Consider the following 20,591-nt stretch of genomic DNA (forward strand, 5'->3'; position numbering starts at 1 on the left):
TATGAAAGAGGAATTGGATCAGATAGTAAAGAATGAGACATGAGAATTGGTCACCAGACCAACAGACAAAAATGTGATAGGAACTAAATGGGTATTTAGGAACAAGATGAATGAACAAAGTGAAGTTGTAAGGAACAAAGCAAGATTGGTACGTAAAGGTTACTCACAGCAAGAAGGAATAGAATATGAGGAGACCTATGCTCCAGTGCCTAGAATAGAAGCAATAAGATTATTCTTAGCCTATGCAGCACAAAAGAAATTCAAAGTATATCAAATGGATGTCAAGTCAACATTCTTGAATGGAGAATTTGAAGAAGTGTACAATTGAGCAGCCTGAAGGTTATCCTTTGACAAATGAGAAGGAAATAGTATGCAAACTAAAGAAAGCATTGTATGGCTTGAAACAAGCACTAAGAACCTGGTATGCAAAGTTGGACAAACATTTGACAAAGCTTGGCTATAGAGAAGGTATGGCAGATAGTAATCTCTATTGTAAAGAAATTGATAATGGTTTAATGATTTTCGTAATATTTGTTGATGATATCAAATTTGGAGGAAATGATGAAGAAAGTGAGAAGTTTGCAGAAGAGATGAAGAAAGAATTTGAGATGAGTATGTTATAAGAAATGAAATATTTTCTAGGATTACAAATTGTACAGAATAAAGAAGGAATCTTTGTTTCTCAAACTAAGTACTTGAAAGATTTACTGAAAAGGTTTGGTTTGGAAACATGCAAACCCATTGGAACACCTATGGTAACTAGACACAAGTTATCTACAAAAGATGAAACACCTACTGTTGAGCAAAAGAAGTACAAATCTATGATTGGAGGATTGCAATCTCTGACTCACACAAGGTCAGATATAGAAAATGCAGTTGGAATTGTTGCAAGATTCCAAGCTGATCCCAGAGAAGCACATTATGCAGCAGTTAAAAGGATATTTAGATATCTAAAGAGAACATCTCAGTTCGGATTGTGGTATGACAAATCTAATGATTTTACTTTAAGTGCTTATATTGATATTGATTGGGCAAGCAGTATGAATCACAGAAAGAGCACCAATGGTGGAGCCTTCTTTCTTGGAGGAAGATTGGTTTCATGGTTAAGCAAGAAGCAAGATTGCACATCACAAAGTACAATGGAAGAAAAATATGTTGCAGTAGCAAACAATTGTAATCAAGTTGTTTGGACGAAGCAAATGTTGAAGGATAGAAATCAGTGAACCTGTTGTCATACATTGTGACAACACAAGCATGGTAAATATGTCTAAGAATCCAGTGTTGCATTCAAAGACTAAGCACATTTCTATCAAGTATCACTTGTTGAGAGAGAAAGTTGTAGAAAAGGAAATCAGATTGGAGTATGTTAACACTAAATAGCAGATTGCAGATATATTCACTAAGCCTCTTCCCAAAGAGACTTTTGAGTATTTGCAAAGTATGCTTGGGGTTATGCCCCTCCCTACGTCAGAGTAGAAGATGCAAAAGTGCATCAGTACAATGTAACAGAGCACCATTGTTGTCTGGACAGATTGCTAATGCTTCCTGTATGGGGGAGTATCTGTAATGGACAGAGTCATCTACGACTCTTGTTGGATATTGTTTTGAACAGTGCCTTTTGACACTTTAGCTAAGCAAGAATCAATTGTTGCAGAATTTGATGCAGTAAAGTTGGTTGTTGAAACTTTTGACACTAATGTCAATAGGGGAGATGTTCGACATGAAAAACAGCATGGGAAAACAACATGTACAGCATGACAGTTGGAAAAGTTCAGCATGAGAACACTAAGTTCGAAAGAAGCACGACATAGAATGACAGTTTGACAAAAAGCACATTGAGGTATGTCAATGGGGGAGAATGATTGATGAATAGGATTTGAAAAGAAAGAAGAACAATCTTCTATTGGTATTCTTGGAACTAGATGTTTTTCATCTATGTTGCCATTAGTGTCAAAGGGGGAGATTGTTGCAAGAATGTTGGAAGCATGAATGCTGATGATATTCCTATGGGGGAGTATTGTAGCTATGTTACTATGATGGTATGTTACATTCATGACTAAGTTGTCATTGATGTCAACATAGCAGTTTTCTGTCGTATCTGATAAAAGAACAGCGGAAAGATCAAGTTGGTACGGACAGCTAGTTGAGTATTCTAACCATCCAAGGTTATGGGAGATACTTCTGAGTATCTAATATATGCAGTTAACGTCGGAAGAAGAAACGATAAGTCTGGAAGAAGTTATGTAAGTTTTGGTGATGTTTGTTCTGAAATAGAGTTTACAGAGGCATGTTCTGGTAAACTTGTTATATCTCTTAGCAGAGTTGTTATTCTGAGAACCAAGGTTAAGGATGTGTAGAAGACATGTTGGTGATGACGTGGCTAAGATTGCTCGTCATAATATTGCATGTACGGAAAGATATTCAAGTTGCAAGGTGGAAGATTAATGTAATCGTAAGTGTAACGTGTTCTTAATATGGTCCTATAATGATTAATTGAGAAGTTCTAACATCCGACTTAGGGAATTGTTCTATGGACTCGATATAAAGGAACGACATTTTTCTTTATCACGGTATGGATAAAAATGGTTGATGATTGATTGATAAGCAACAATAAGAGCGGAATGCGAAGTTGAGTAGAGCAGAGCGAAAGTGAAGAAAACTTCATTGTCGAGGTTTTGTTGAGCGATCCGAGGTTTGATATTTGGATACGAAGTTAGTGACCTGGTCTACAAGGTCTACAATGATTGGTTCGGTTGACAGAACAAAGGAAAGAAGAACATAACAGTAAACTGTATGTTTGAGCAGTGAGCTCTTCTTGTAGTTGAAATTGCGTGTTTGGGCAATGGACTCTTCTTGCATGCATTGTACCACAACTCCTAACAGGGTTGGAATCTCCTAAGAGGGATTCAAAGTCTCCTAACAAGGAATCTATTTACTAAATGTTGTAATAGACTCCTAACAGGGTCCATCCTCTAACAAGGATTATTTATATTAGTGCATCATCTTGTGGGCATCATTCCCACCAGGGTTTTCCCTTTGATCAAGGGTTTCCCTAGTCAAAATATCTGGTGTAATTGTCTATGTGCATCTTATTATGGTTAAGTTTGTTTAAAGAAGATAAATGTTTTAATTGTTGGATAATTGATTCACCCCCCCCTCCCCAGTTATCTTGGTGGACTATTGTTTCTAATAATTGGTACCAAAGCATCAGGTCCTTGAAGGATAAGCTTAACAGCTTTGGGAGATCAGTGGTGAGCAACGATAGTCCTAAGTCAGATAGTGGAAATTTCGACACAGAAGATAGAAACTCTTGCTTTTCCCTTTGATCAAGGGTTTCCCTAGTCAACATATCTGGTGTAATTGTCTATGTGTATCTTACTATGGTTGTTGTTTACTTTGGTTGAATGGTTAAGTTTGTCTAAAGAAGATAAATGTTTTAATTGTTGGATAATTGATTCATCCCCCCACCCTCTCAGTTATCTTGATGTACTATTGTTTCTAAGAGATATTGCACAAGGACTCAAACTTTTTCTAATCAAACCTTTCTCAAGCAACTCTTGCACTTCTCTATTCAATTCATCATTTTCATCAAGTGTCAATCTATGTGGTGCTTTATTAGGCAAACTAGCTCCAAGTATTAGATCCATACAATGACTTGTACTTCTTATAGGAGGCAAACCATCAGGTATATTGTCAGGAATAATGTCTTGACACTTCGCTAACAAGGATTCAATCTCAAATGCAAGTTCTAACTCATCTTGTTTCTCAATCTTTCTAGGAATAAAAATATATATTTATTTTGTTCCTTCGCCTCTTTAACAAATTAATTACCCTCAACCAAACATATTTTGACTGTGGTACAGTGATTCCCATCAAGTTTTTCAACCAAAGCCAGCAATATTTATTTCTTTCTATCCACCCAAATAGTATACTGATTTAAATCTATCATCACGCAGAGTTTGTCTATCATATTGCTAAGGTCTACCCAAAAGAATATGACAACAATCCATAGACATGATATCCCACAAGACTACATCATGATAATTCTCAACTTTAAATTTAACAAGGCACTGTTCACTTACAAGTAATTTATGCTCCTCCTGGATCCAAGCAACATGATAAGGGTTCAAATGTCTCAATCTTTGCAATTGCAATTTGTAACCAACTCCTCTGATGCCAAATTATCGGAAATTCCACTATCAATGATTACCTTGCAACATTTTCCAGCGATCTTACATCTAGTTTTGAACAAACTTCTTCTCAAAACAAGTTCTCCAACATCTTCATTACACAAGATCCTTCTCAATGTCAAGTTCTCATCATTTTCAAGTTCATTAGGTGTCTTAGCATAGATATCATCATAAAACATACTGTCATCTCAAAATTGCATCATCATGCAAATATGATCAACTGCACAACATAGTAATCTAACATCTATGATGCTGGAAATCAAAGTATAACATCTGACCATCAGGTTGTCTTAAATGAATAAATAACATGAGTAACAAGTATCTCTCGGATCAAAATATAACAAGGTAGAGACTGCAAACACAAGAGGCACTACACCGCCCTTATCCAGATCCGTAACGGACCTAGGATCGAATCCAAACCCGCACCCGAGCTCTAGGGTCCAAACTCGGCTTTCCAACTAATATCAAGTTTTATCCCGTAAAGGCCTCTTCTGGTGTTTTATTATCAAGATGTCAGTAAGGACATCTATTTTGTATGTAGGCACTTGTTTTTGATGCTTCTGCCCAAAATGAAGTATCAAGATTTTGGTCACACATCATTGATTTTGTACCTTCCACAATGGTTTTGTTTTTCCTCTCACCTACCCCATTTTGTTGAGGATTATAGGGTACAATGAACTCCCTTTTGATCTCGGCATTAATACAAAATTCTCTAAAGATTTTGGAAGTGAATTCTTTCCCATTGTCAGTTCTCAAGGCTTTAACTTTCTTTCCAGATGAGTTTTATGTTATGATGTTTTGAATTCTTTGAATATTTTCAGGATCTCTTCTGACTCTTTGCATTTTAGGAAGTAGATCTAGGTCTTTCTAGAGAAGCCATCCACAAAAATTACATAGTATAGAGACCCTCCCGTTGATGGAGTTGACATAGGTCCACATAAATCAGAGTGGACTAATTCCAATACATTTTCAATTTCTCTTAGACTATTTTGGAAGGATCCTTTAGTGTTCTTCTCTAATGCACACCACTTGCATGTTCTATTATGGATTGCATTTAGCTTGGGAAGTCCTATTACTAATTTTTGCATAGATGTTAGGGCTCGAAAATGAATATGCCCTAATCTTCTATGCTAGATTTCATTTGAATCATGGATTTCATGAATGAGTGCTTGTTTTCACTCAATGCAAAGTATGTATAGATATCCATGTCTTACACCTATTGTTTTAGCCTTCTTCACAGTAGCATTCTTTGGCCATGCCAAAACTTTTCCATTCATGAAAGTGACTCTATATCCATTATCTTCTAGAGAAGGTATAGATACTAGGTCTCTTTTAATTCCTGGTACAAATAATGCATCTTGTAGTTGGATAGTGATGCCAGAATCTAATTTGATGTTACAGGTCCCTACTCCTTTTACAGGATGTGCAAAGACATCTTCGATGGTTATGTCTGTAATGATCCCCAAATCAAATCCTTACATTTGGAGAAGAATTAAAAATTATTTTTGGATACCCCTCTCGCCTTGCTTCTCCCTTATTAACTATCCAACATTCCCAATGGTCATGTCCTTTGAAACTTATTTTAATAATAATGTTATGACTAGAATATATGATTAATTTAATAATCTATTATATTTCATTAATATATTGTTATTAGTTATGTTTAATACAATAGTATTACTGTATATTATCATTATATGATATATATTTATTATTACATCAAGTTATTATTATTCACTCATAATATAATTCTATTTTATTCTTTTATATTATTTTGATAATTACTTATTATTTAATCCTATTAAAGTGGGGATATCACAGTCCTCCCCTCTTGAATCTGCTTGTCCTCAAGCAATTTAGAGCTCAAATTCATTCTTTTCCCTGCATATGTGTTAAAAATACTTGCAAAGTATATTATGCTCTATGAAGGAAGACACAAAGTAGACACATTAATGCAAGAAGGCACAATGCAAACATGAGATAGATAAATAAATGTAGGAAGATGCAAAGAAGACACGAACCAAACATATTAATGCATGAAGACGCATAGTATACAAGTTAGAATCTTGCTTACAAATTGACATAAGAAAAAGATAAAGAAATGTTTTACCATTTCGATCGTGAATGTTGTGCTCCTATCCCGTGTCTCGAAATCAAAAGTTCTCAAAGATGTGTCTTTTAGAAACTTTTCTTTAAAGCTAATACTATAATAGGGTGTCTAATTCCCTAGTTGATGGTAGATTTACCACTGCTCGAGTTTGGACACGCTCAGCTTGGGGCTCCCTCGGATCTTTATCCATATTGGGATCATTTTGCCCCAACACGACCGATTTACTCCTCCCCCTGTATGCACTCCCTGCCCACTAAGTAGATGTTTAATTCCATTGTGGATGGTAGATTTACTGCTGCTCGAGTTTGGACACGCTTAGCTTGGGGCTCCCTCAGATCTTGATCCATATTGGGATTCTCTTGCCCCAATGCGACCGATTTACTCCTCCCCCTATGCACACTCCCTACCCACTAGGAGCATGTTTAACTTTGATGTAGATGGTAGATTTACTGCTTCTCAAGGTTGGACACGCTCAGCTTGGGGCTCCCTCAGATCTTTATCCATATTGGAATTTTCTTGCCCCAATGTGACCGATTTACTCCTCCCCCTATGCACACTCCCTACCCTCTAGGCACATGTTTAAATCCATTGTGGATGGTAGATTTACTGCTGCTCGAGTTTGGACACGCTCAGCTTGGGGCTCCCTTAGATCTTTATCCATATTGGGATTCTATTGCCCCAACACGACCGATTTACTCCTCACCCCCGACACACTCCCTATCCATCATGAATTTAAACAAAAAGATTTGAATAATGTCACATTTTGAGAGCCAGAAGGAATTTATATCCAATTTACTTATACTTTTGCCTTTCAATTTAGACACAACATCAGTTTAGATATGTCACAAAATATATTATACTCGCAAATATATAATTGTCTATAATCATGATGTACCATATACCAACTCTTTTGTTCTAATCGTTGATAGCATTGTCCATAAATTATTGTACATCCAAAATAAAAATATGATTCAAACTTAATGAAATTAATATATTTGTTTCAAATAAATTCTAACACATAACATATCATATTTATTGAAATATGGGAAATATTTATTATATATATACTTACCTCACTAAATCATGGACATTACTTCCCTTGTAAGTTGAATGGTTTTCATTGTTATTTACCAAGAGCCCCGAGATTCTTTTCTCTTATTCAACTCACCATCACCCTTATCGTCACAATATATTCACTTATAATCTCTTTATTATAAATTGCTCCTTTAATTATTTTCTCATTTTACGGCCTTGTCTTATTTTAACTTATTTTGATTTCCTTACCTTACGTAGTTTACATTTCTAGCCTCCTATATCTGTAAGTGGTTTTTGCACTTATCTTTTATCTCATATATTGCTGCATGATTTTGTTTTTACATACTTTTGTTCCTTTCTATACTTATGTCTTTTATCTTTTTGTAATCTTGATTTATACTTTTATGTCTTTTATTTTCTAATCCTTTTATATACGCTGCCTTATATCATCGTGGGATTAAATGCATTCACTACTTCCTTATAAAAGCTATGAGCCTTGCTGTTTTTATGGTTTGACTTGTATCTTTTTAGTTCCTTTGGAAGCATATACGGGTTTTTTTTAAGCCCCTTCTCCATTTAATACTCGCATCAGTTAGTGGTGGGAGGAGTTTCTCTTTTATCCTCCCCTAAATTCATTTGGTAGATGTATAGTAGGCGATTTCTTGCTTCTCCAATGCTCAACTTCCTATTACCCGTAAATGGGGTTGTATTAAAAGTTTGTAAACTTCTTTTTTCCCACTATCCTCCTTACATAGACAACAGAAAATTAAGACGCCACATTGTATGCAGTTTTGAAATTCCAACTATTGTGGATAATAAACTCCCAATCTCACTAATAATAATTGATATTGAACTGTTATTTTTGGTCCGATTTGAAAAAGAATGATATTTTCTGCATAGCAAAAGTTTTCCAACAAAGTGGATTGCAGATTCGGTCTGTAGAGAAAGTGGTGGACATTTTATTTTTAATGCATGTTGGAGCTCGTAGCTGAAATTTTCTGATAACTCTTTATTTTCAAACCAAAATTTGGTCTATAAATATTTTTGACCCTTCACAAGATGGCAGAATACACTGCTATTATACCAATTGTAATGATCCCCAAATCAGATCCTTACATTTTGGAGAAGAATTTAAAAATATTTTTGGATACCCCCCTCTCTCCTTGGTTCTCCCTTATTAAATATCCGATATTCCCAATAGTCGTGTCCTTTGAAACTTATTTTATAATAATGTTATAACTAGAATATATGATTAATTTAATAATCTATTATATTTCATTAATATATTGTTATTAGTTATGTTTAATACATTAATATTATAGTATATTATGATATAGATTTATTATTACATCAAGATAACCATAGTTATTATTATTCACTCATACTATAATTATATTTTATTCTTTTATATTATTTTAATAACTACTTAATATTTAATCCTATTAAAGTGGGGATATCACAACCTCTTCCTCAATTTCTTCAACCATAGTATCTAGATGTTCTCAAAATCCAATGATATGACTAGAGGACCCACTGGCAATCGCCCAAGTATTGACTTTATTTGATGCATGATTTGATAGTGTTGAACAGAATAAAAACTTGTCGCGATCTTCTTCTGTATTTGTTTTCCTGACTTTAGCATAGGATGCTTGTTTCTTAAGCCTGTCAAGGCATTTGGCAGCATAATGTCCATATTCATCACATCTAAAACATTAAACTTCTGAAGCATCTCTCCTTTCCTTGCCCTTTCCATGAAAATTTTTCTTCCTTTTGAAGGTCTTCTTCTTCCTTTCTTATGATGTTTTCCATTCAGAACATCAAGGTCTTCGTTTATGAATTTTTTTGATTCCTTTTGGTAACTGACTCGCTTCTTCTTGTAGACAGTCAGACCTTAAGCGGTCTAACTTAGGGAGTTTTGACCTTGCACTTATGCCCTGTTTAAATGATTCCCATGAGTTTGGTAATCCACTTAGAGCTATAAGGGATAATTCTTTGCTTTCTATCTCATGCCCAATGTTTGATAGTTGATCCCTCAGTTCTATTATTCTCATGAAGTAGGTAGTCACAGATTCTCCTTTATTCATACTTACGTGATTCAGCTGTGTTTTAAGTGCAAGAGTTATGCCTGTAAAATTTATCTCAAAGGTGCTCTCTAGAGATTTTAACATGAGGTATGTTGTCGTCTGTTTTGCCAGTATGGTAATATGTGGTCTCTCACAAAATCCACTATTAATTTCATAGCTTTCTTGTTATTTTCAATCCATTGGGATTTTTTTGGCACATTCTCTAGTTCTGTCCTTTTATCTTTCACATATGCATCTACTTTGTGCTCATCTAATATAATCATGCTCCTTAATTTCCACACTATGAAGTTGTTGGCCCCTTCATGGCGATCCTCAAATCTCATTGGGTTTCTCATTTAGAGGGATGGAAGAGTGACAGTACTTAAGAAGGTAATTAGTCTGATTTCTCAAGTGTTACTTTTGTGATCTTAATGACTAGGCTCTGATACCATGTGATTGCAATTTAAACTTATGATCAGATATTGGTACTGAAATGAATGTAACAGATTTGAAGGACAGGTTTGTAACCTTTAATAATTATTTTGGGTATAATTGCAGGTCCTTGGAATAATATCACAGTAGATCTGAATTGCAATGTTAAAGAGAATACTGCTGCTGGCGATTTGAAGAGAAGAATATATTTATTGATTTCGATATATTTTCTCTTCAAATCAGTCAGTATAAATATCACATATGATAGGCATAATGTGAATAGACACACCTGTTCGGTGAGTAGTCTCAATGAAGAGACACAGTGTCTAGATCTCAATTAAGTTTAGTGACCCGATTAGGATCGGGTGTTATCCTTAAATGAACTTGATTAAGCCCTGAGCTTATCAGGCATGATAATAAATGTTATACTGATCACCCTTATACACCAATCTGTATTTGCTTGATTAAATACTTGCATACAAGTCAAATATGATCAGAAATGTATATAACCAGATTAAGAGAAACATAATCAAATATGCATACTTGGTTCAATAGGATATTGTCTTGGATTCTAACTGATGCTATTATTCTTAACACTATATAAATCAATCATCAGAGCCCTTCAAATTAGACCTAAAATCTCCAGTAAGAAATAAGTAATGTTTTGCTTATCCCAAGTGCAAGTCGGGAGCCTACAATCCAATCCACTGGAGAAACAAGCTTCTGCTCTTCAAAAGACAAAGAGCATATACATAATCCTTGACTAACCAGATTTAACTCGCACAAGCTCTCAAAATTTGTGTGTCTACGCTACAACGCATGTTGAGTTTTCACAGAACATTATCATATTTAAGCTCAAATCTAGCCATGAAACTGAAGGTCATAATGCATGCACAGAGTAATGCACATACAAAAAGGAAAGAATGCTAGTCTACCACGAAAGGTTTAAATTAGTAAAGGAAATGAAAAAATAACAGAATCAACATAAAGCATTTTCTAATTAATCCGTAGTAGCCAACATTAACTATGTAAATAAGAATTAACTAAAACAACTGAATATGAATAGGTCTTAGAACTATATCCAAAAGGGGCCAAAAAGGACTAAATACAACATTCACTAAATTACTAGGATGCAAGGGTTCAGACTATAGCTTTCAAAGAGAAATTTAATAAAGTACAACTGAAAAAGATCAAATAACTATAGGATGTACTTGGCATAAAATGGAAGTGTAAGCAGTGCAACATCCAACGCGAACTTCCCTTGGCTTGTCTTCCCAACTTCGGTATACACACGAACTCTATCTCCTGCAATTATACAACATTGACAATGGGTGTTTCACTACAATAGTGATTAATTCTTTCTGCCTTTACTTACTTTTAAATACAGAATATATATGCACCTGCTGCACTTGTTCCTTCTATATAATCAAATTCCCCCACAACAATTGCCACCAAATATGTTGACATAAGAGGTGATTCTTCAAATGACACTATCTTAAAAGCTCCATCAATCTTTTCTCCAATAGATGGCATATTGGACAAAACTACATGATCAACAGGTGCTTGAACTGTTATTTTAAATGTTGCCTGTGAGGATGAGCAAAACTATATTATTGTGGTTTATGTTAAACTAGGAAGTCATATTGATACTGCTGAGAAAAGGAATCCAATTAAACATGCAAATTAAAATGTCCCTCTGAGGAACTCAGCTTTGGCTTTTGAACTTTTAAGCTCTTTAAAAGTCTCTTTTCTTGTTTGATATATCACAATATTATTTGACAAATATTCCAAAAAAAGTTAAGTCACATGGAAAATAAAATAGTTCTTACCTGATTTGCCAAACTATTAAACAGCACGATTACGATTTATAATAGAAGCATCAGTGCATTGTATTTACTGAACAATGCTCAAAGTCCATATCATTAAATATAACTTCTTAAATTAATACAAGGTATGAAAATATGATGATTTTGACACAAATTCAGTTCATGTAGAACAAAAAAATAGTAATTAATGTAGACAATAATAAAAATAGTTTTATGTGCATCATAAAGCCATTTTTTTGTCTATACATAACAATACTAAAGACAAAGTTCATTATAATATGTAATGGAAGAATTAGATAGCATGGAACATATTACATCCTTTTAGAAAGGTTTATGATAGCTTTAAGAATGTTAAATGTCCAAGTCAAAATCCGACCTTTCCATGCAAAGAGTGGATCATTTGTGTAGGAATTTTGAAACAAGGGGCTGAGATAGAAAATTAAATCACCATTATATATTTTAAGATTATAGTTTGTTAAGCGGTGTTATGGTTATATTTATAAATTAGGTCAGCAACAAGTAATACCTGAGTTTGCAGTTTCTTCCAAATCCTTACAGTTAATAATTTAATACTTAGTGTTTATATTAAAATTAAACATCCCCACATTAACATAAAGTTTAAAAGCTGTCATAATAAGTTTACTTTTTTAGAGTGTTGAAATGATACATTTTTGTTCACTAGGGCTCATAGTGGACTCAAGAGGAACCTTGCAAAAGAGTTCGAGATGAAGGATTTGAGAGTTATGCACTACTTTCTAGGCATGGAAGTGTGGGAGACAGATGGGGAGATTTTCCTTGGTCAAGGGAAATACTGCATTGAAATCTTGAAGAAATTTGGGATGGAGGATTGCAAAGCCATGTCTAAACCCATGATCACAAATTGGAGGAAGGTAGATACATCAAGGGAGAAGGATATAGATCCCACTTTATACAGACAGTTGATTGGTTCGCTTATGTATTTGGTCAACACTAGGCAAGATATAGCATTTGTAATTAACTCTCTTAGTCAGTTCATGGTTGAACCAAAGAGAATGCATTGGATAGCGGCGAAGCATGTATTGCGCTACTTGCGTAGTATAGCTAAGTATGGGATCAGATATTTTCGAGGTAAAGGTATCATGTTGATAGGCTATACTGACTCAGATTGGGCAGGAAGTACAACAGACAAAAGGAGCACTTCAAAGTGTTGTTTTAGCTTGGGATCAGGAGTTGTTTCTTGGTTCAGTAGGAAGCACAAATCTGTGATCTGAGTTCAGCAGAAGCAGAATAAACAGCAGCTAGCATGGCGACATGTGAAGCTATATGGCTTCGGAGTTGTTAGTAGCTTTGTTTGGTCAGAAGGTTGACACTACTATGGTACATTGTGATAATCAGAGTTGAATCAAATTGTCTGAGAATCTAGTGTTTCATGATAGGTCTAAACATATAGATATCAGATATCACTTCATCAGAGATTGTGTACAACGGAGAGTTGTTCAGCTATAGTACATACCTACGGAGAAGCAGGTAGCAGACATTCTGACTAGGGCATTAGGGAAGACAAAATTCATCTTCTTCAGAGATAAGTTGGGTGTCATGGAGAACAGTTTCCTCGCTAAGAGGGAGTGTCAGTTTTGGTAGGTTGGACAGTTGTTTGTCCATATGCTATTATTTAGTATATAATTGTTTTTGCTAACAAATTGATTAGAGTAAGAACAATTATTTATTAAATAATTGACTTCTTTTAGAAGCAACTAGAAACCAATTTTGTTAGGGTTGGTAAGTTGTTTTATATCTCAGCCGTCAATTGTAAACCGATCTTGGTCGTTGGTTTACCAACGAGAGTAGTATAAAAGGGGATCTAGGGGGCATTTGGAGAATAAGAAGTTTGGAGAAACATTTGCAGTGCTAGCAAATGAGTTTGTAAGTTTGCAGTGTTAGCAAACAGTCTTGCACTGTTAGCAAGGGCGCAGTGTTAGTGTGGGAATAGCAGCGGGAAATATCAGCGAGAGAAATTAGGAGGTTGTCGGAATTCTGCCAATGAGAGGCAAAGAATTTTGTATCTCTTGATTTGCTTAAGTTTAATATAATTCCTCATCTGTAGAACTGGTTTTCCCTTAGGGGTTTTTCCAGGGACAATTTGTCCGAAACTATTGTGTTCATTATCTTGCGCATTTCTTTCCGTATTTTATAAGTGAAGTTGCAATTGTGTTATTTTTCAATATTAAGATGTGAATTTATTTTCAGCAGTTTAATAATTGTTTACAATAGGAGATTAATAATCAGTGACTACAATAGTTGATTTTTCACACAATCCCCCAAAGGGAACTAAATGATCATGATATTTTAATATTTAATTATCTTTTACATTTCCATGCACGTTTTTTGCAATTTAAAATATCTTTATTAAATTAATTAGCTTTCTCTCTTTCATTGATTTATTATATTTTAATTTCATGCATAAGCTTTATGCAATTTAATTAAAATAAACTTTATTAAATTATGTTTTCTCTCTCTTATTAAATCACGAGACGCTTTAATAATATATTTATTCATTCAACTAATAATATTATTTAGAGTTTATTATTAAAATAAAACTCTTAAATAAATTATTATTAAATTAAATTAATATAAATACGTCAAAATAGAACTTTAATAAAATCTCTAAATTTAATTCTTTTATTTAATTAATTTCTCAATTAATTAAATATAATTAAATATCAAATTCCTTTATTAAATTTTCATTAAATTAAATCATTAAATTATCTTTTAACTTGATTTAATAATAATAGAAAATCATCACAAACCCACAACACCAAAAATGACAGCTCAACTGAAAATAAAGAACATAATCAAACTCCAGGGTTAAAATTATGAATTCACGTCATTTGATGAATTCGGAAAGGTGAAACTAACTGTAATGACCCTGCTCAAATCTGATTGAAAACTTTTGATTTTTGGCCTTGGAAATTTTGTCAAACATTTCACATACAAGGGTCATATGACTGATATAACATTTCAGTTTGTTTTAATGACTCTTTTCTTCAATTAGCATCAATAAGAATGCTTGCAAGAAGACTCAAAATTGACTAAACAATGACCTAATATGAATATGCAACTTATTTTGACAATATTCAATGCATATATGTGACTGACACTACTTGCAATATGCAACTACAGCAACTAGTAATTATGACAAACACTTTGGATGCAACCTAAGATAGCATTGATGCACTTACAGCCAAGTGACATTAATACAAACACTTGGTATACAAAATTATAACATTATCTTATAGTTAGTTGACATTTTGTCAAACAATTGGCATGCAAACTAATAAGCTGATCATGAATGATAAAAACATATTCAATTACAACTATATCAGACCAACAACTTATGTCTCCTTTATTGCACATATAATGTCAACTACAATGCTAGTATGAAATGGCCAAGACTCTTGGCATTACAACATATGCAAACTATATAATTTTCTGAGTACAAATGCAGCCTTAGTATGAAATCTAAAATGCAATATATGTGCAACAATTGACTTGAGAAACCTGGTACACAAATTGTAGAAGAGTTGGAGACTTGATTTTAACACTTGTTGATGAAGACCCCTCCAAATGCAGAAATCGACCCCCTTGAAGTGTTGCCCCTATTCTTGCCTGGTAAAACTTAAGATAAATAAATGCAAACTCTAAGCTCCTCGAATTTGTCCTTGCAATGATTGTCTCGGCGATAGCAATTGAATGCAACAATACCCAGAACCATAGGATGCAACAATACCCAGAATCATAGGATGCTTCAATGATGAGTTATGAACCAAAAACATCTTGCCAATGGTGCCCTTTCTATAGTATATCAGACCATTGAAATTATTTACCAGCAACCTGATAGCTACTCAAAAATACGCCAAAACAATTGCCAAGCTCTCCCAAGATGAATGCTCAAATACCCACAAAGAAGCAATACCCGAATGAGGTCATACAAGCAAAAACCTGAATATGATATGCAAAATTGTCCTCAATTAAAATCAGAAAAAGACTGGTAACTATAATAGCAATATGCAATAAATGAAATCGATCCAATGATGAAATTCCAAAGCTCCAAAATGCCTCCAAAATCTGCAATAGATTTCCTCAAATCAATACCACCAAAATTTGGCAAAGGGCCATAAAATTTTGCTTTGGAGTACAAGTAGAAAGTTTGAAGCAACTTCCTCAACTTTGCAATAATTCAAGTGATATTTCACACCCTCAAAATTGCTCACCAATCGAGAGTTTTCGTTCTCAATGGCCAAAGACAACTGCAAAAACCCTAGGCCCCACAACCATCAAACATCAACATCAACAACAACAAATCTACCTGGTGAGAATGAAGCCCAGGATGCTTATTTATTCTTTTTTCTCCACTTTCTCCAGAAACTTCTAGAACATTATATTATTTATTAAGTGACTTTATAAGATATTTTATAATTCAAGTCACTTTATTAAATTAATTAAATATAAAGTTACCATTTAATATTTATTTATTTAATAACTTTATAAATAATTAACTTAATACTACTTATTTATTTAATTAAAATAATTAATTAGTCATCCTCATAAAATATTCATTATTTTGGACAACTTAATTAATTAAATTAATTAAATCAAATTACCTCCAAAACAGAGACATTACACTAACTCAGATACTTGTCCTATTTTCTAAAACAATTGGCTTAGGGTTTAGGATTTGGACTTAAGAGTTATCTCCCCACTTATACCATTGAAATACTACGATAGGATACGCTCATCTTGGCAATTCAGGGAAGTCAATACCCGGTACTTGCAATTTGCAATCTGCATAAAATTCACGCATGTACAAACACAATATTTTAAACTAAACAAGCAATGGCAGGTAGTGGTACATCGTGTAGATCCCGACTAGTAGGTGACTACGACTCCCTTCCTTAACCACATCAGAAACGTCAAACATGAACAAAACATACACACACACACCATACACATGCAAGTGTGGGATCAATATCCATAGAATGTAATGATCTCATCTTTTGGCCTTCACATTCTCCAAAGTCTAAGTAGAGGATAAGAAGAAATTAAATTAATTTCTTATAAAGTCATTCAATTAAAATTAAAATGTGACTTTCTATTTAATTAATTTAATTATTAATTACAAGGGAGTAGCTTCTAGGGTATGTATTAATTATTGGAAGCACGGAAGTCTCTCGTGTTTTAAGTAATTATTGCCAGGGAGAAATTTCTAGAGAACAAATTAATTATTGGAAGGAGGAAGCTTCTAGCTCTTGCAATTAATTAATGTTTTAGTTCCTTCTAGAAGGATGAAGAAAAGGATAAATAGGGGTGAAAGTCTCATTGCTAATCATTGGATTATTGTATCGGATGATTATAACTTGCATTTGATAAGAGCTTGGATGTGTGAATCACACTCTTTTTTGGCAATAGGGGACGTTCATTCTCTGTTGTAACATTTTAGACGAATGTATAGTAATCCAGATCAAGATGTGATGTTCAGACAGTTATTGGGTACATTAGAGAAGGGGCAACGTATGCAACAGGAACAGAATAGCATGCAACGGAAGCAAAATAGGCGAATGGATATGATGTTGCAGCTTATGGCTAGACAGATGGGCATCAACATTGATGATTTGTATGTTGCTCCAGAGCAGAAGGTAGTTGATTCCTCAAGTGGGATCGAGACGCGTATAGAGCCAGCCAACTATGATGTTGGTGATGTGGGCATTTCGACAGAGTCAGTAAAGACATACGTGCAAAGTCAGGAGACCGCATATGAAGCCTTGTCAAGGGATGATGATGTAGCAATAGTGGAATTAGGAGAATGCAAGGGAACTGTCATATCAACAACCACTTCTATGTCAGTTGAACCATCCAATGAGGAGTTTGGCAGTAAGCATGCGGTTGTAGATGTGTGCTCTGATGATAGTACACTTGTTATTGCTAATGAGGTGAGCAATATAGTGATAGAGTCATTTTATACTATCGATCAACAAAGTGTTAATGTTCACTCTTGGGATAGTACTATGTTCAACATGGATACAACATTGTCTTATGACAATTTGATGTTTGAGGCTGATCATTCGTCTAAGTGGAGTTGGGCTCAGTTTTCACCATCTACAAAGATTCAATTTTGTGTTGCAGCAGTTGGGAGGAAGAGGTTTCATAGATCTTCTATGGAGCCGCCTTCTGGTGACATCGAGACTTATACTTCATTAGCACAAGTTTTGGGAGCTAACTTGCACCACATGTGGTTGGTCCTGATGATGCTGATTTGTAGTTGGTTTAATGTCCACAAGGATGTCACATACTACTTCAATTGGGATCCAGGTGGAGGTTGGAGTTCATTGTATTGCCAGATTGCTTGAGGACAAGCAATTTCAAGGAGGGCAGATTTGTAATGATCCCATCTTTTGGCATTCACATTCTCCAAAGTCTAAGTAGAGGATAAGAAGAAATTAAATTAATTTCTTATAAAGTCATTCAATTAAAATTAAAAGGTGACTTTGTATTTAATTAATTTAATTATTAATTACAAGGGAGTAGCTTCTAGGGTATGTATTAATTATTGGAAGCACGGAAGGCTCTCGTGATTTAATTAATTATTGCCAGGGAGAAATTTCTAGAAAACACATTAATTATTGGAAGGAGGAAGCTTCTAGCTCTTGCAATTAATTAATGTTTTAATTCCTTCTAGAAGGATGAAGAAAAGGATAAATAGGGGTGAAAGTCTCATTGCTGATCATCGGATTATTGTATCAGATGATTATAACTTGCATTTGATAAGAGCTTGGATGTGTGAATCACACTCTTTTTTGGCAATAGGGGACGTTCATTCTCTGTTGTAACATTTTAGACGTCATTTCCTTAGGGATTGGCCTTTGGAATACATCTCTTTGTACTTGATTGCAGCATTTTTAGAATTAATATAATTTTAGTAGTTGGTTCAGCTTTTGGGGGTGTCCATTACATAGAAACCGCATAAAAATCATTCGTTTCACTAACATAATTGAACGTCACTAAGTGAACATATTTATCATCATCGAAACAATCATGAAATAACTGAAATAACTAGTACTAAAGTAACTCAACACATCTATTAACTAACTATGAGATACAATTAATCAATTCAGGTGATCCAGTACTACTAATCATAAAACATAATAATATAACAGGCCTAAAAGAATACGGTCAAAATAAATCAAAAAAGTCAAGTACGAGTAGGCATTACAGTTATATTAATATATCAAACTAATTAAGGTGCCAAAAGGGGACATTACAAGTGGTATCAGAGCATGGTCCTCCCATTCTACAAGGTAAAAGAGAAAATACAGGAGGAATATCATATCCAATCCGAAGAGATATTATACTACATTCCCTGGAGACGCATCCCCCCACAAAAAACACCAAGTTTCCAAAACGGGGACATCCCAAGGATAGGGGTACGAGTACAAGACGTCCCCTTGTCGTACCCACTTTGCCAAAATGTTGGCAAGACATCCCGGAAACTCGGGAACAGCAGAGACAAAAAAGGGGCACGTACGACCATCCCTCGATCGTCTCGGGGACAATCGTCTATCTCCATTTGGACAGCAACAAAAAAAAAAAATTTAATATTTGGTTTTTTTGCTTTGACTTGGCTGCCTAGTGAGCCCCACCTCCCCACATCCCTAAAAGGGCAAAAAGGACCACATTATGCCATTGTTGACAATTGTTTTGGTTTGTATGTGAAGATTGAGTTTATAGCAGTAGCTAGGGTTTTCATTTTGCAAGAAAAGGAGGTGATTTGCTTGATTCCAAGAGCTTGTGCAGGAGTTTGGGCTTCCTCTATTGTGTACCAAGTAAATATGAAAATCTTTATGCTTCCATTTTCTATTTTTTTAAATAAAATTGCAGCTTGAAAGAGTCGGAATTTTTGTTTTCATTGTTTCATCTCATATTTCCATTGCATATTAAAAATCTCAAAACAAAACACAATGAGCAGCAATGGAAGTACTAGCGGAAAAGGTAGTGACAAGGAATATAAGGTTGGGGATGATGTTGTTAGTGGTGGGACTAGGAAAAAAGCTGATCCTATACTGATTTGTTTAAATGTCATTCCACCATCCCGAAGGATTATGCAAAGGGTCATTTCAATAGGAAAAAACATCTTCTACAATTTGTCACAACTAGGCCACAAGATAAAAAGAATACAAGTGGGACTAGGTATGGGATTGTCATGTTTTTCATGATGATTTTAGTGGCAGCTATATGAAGATATGTTTGTTGTGCTGGAGCTGAGTTGGACGGATATTAAAGCAATTTTTAGTTTATCTTATCTATGCTTTGTTTTTCTTATTTTAGCATTGTTTTAAAACAGTCTTTACCCTGTTTTTTAGTTTTTAAATTTTTGCTTTATGTAGTTTAGTTTAAGGAATCAAATCTTTATATATTGGAGAGTGTGTAGTTATTCTTTCAAGTTTTTTATATCAAGATTGTAGTTCTGAAATTTAATTACAATCTTCTTGCAATTTCATATTTTCATTTATAATCTTTCATTTGGTATCAGAGCATGTTGCAAGTTTTTTCAATTGTGCAGACAACAATGATCTCTAGATGGCTAATGGAAAGGGTTTAGCATTTCAGCTTCCATTATTTACTGAAGAAAACTATGATTACTAGAGTATCAAAATGAAGACCCTAATTTTATCCCAAGAACTCTGGGAGTTTGTGGAAGGAGGATACATAGAAACTGTAGATCAGAATGCATTCAATACATGGACACCACAACTAGAAAACCCAGCTGAAAGAAGATATAAAGAAGCATAACAAAGCTTTTTTCACCATTCAATCTGTCTTGGATGTTTCAATTTTTCCCCAAATCGCCAGTTTGACAAAATCAAAAGATGCATGGGAGACTCTACAAACTACATACCAAGGT

General features: G+C 34.4%; 1 protein-coding gene across 3 annotated transcripts in view; it reads right to left on the reverse strand.

Moving 5' to 3' along the window:
• Positions 1–20,591, reverse strand: part of LOC149538548 (aminopeptidase M1-like) — a 207,870-nt gene that overhangs the window by 119,249 nt on the left and 68,030 nt on the right. For 2 of the 3 annotated variants that reach the window (XM_089799854.1, XM_089799855.1), the window contains 2 exons: positions 11,231–11,417; positions 11,042–11,135 (listed from right to left, as the gene is read on the reverse strand). The exons of the other annotated variant lie outside the window; for it this stretch is intronic. In XM_089799854.1, coding sequence (XP_089655980.1) covers positions 11,042–11,135; positions 11,231–11,417 — 281 coding nt within the window. The remainder of the gene's footprint in view (positions 1–11,041; positions 11,136–11,230; positions 11,418–20,591) is intronic. 3 annotated transcript variants of the gene reach the window in all.

Source organism: Cupressus sempervirens, chromosome 9, assembly GCF_028749045.1.
Source record: "Cupressus sempervirens isolate cs-2001-9-10 chromosome 9, ASM2874904v1, whole genome shotgun sequence".
Taxonomy (NCBI): Eukaryota; Viridiplantae; Streptophyta; class Pinopsida; order Cupressales; family Cupressaceae; genus Cupressus; species Cupressus sempervirens.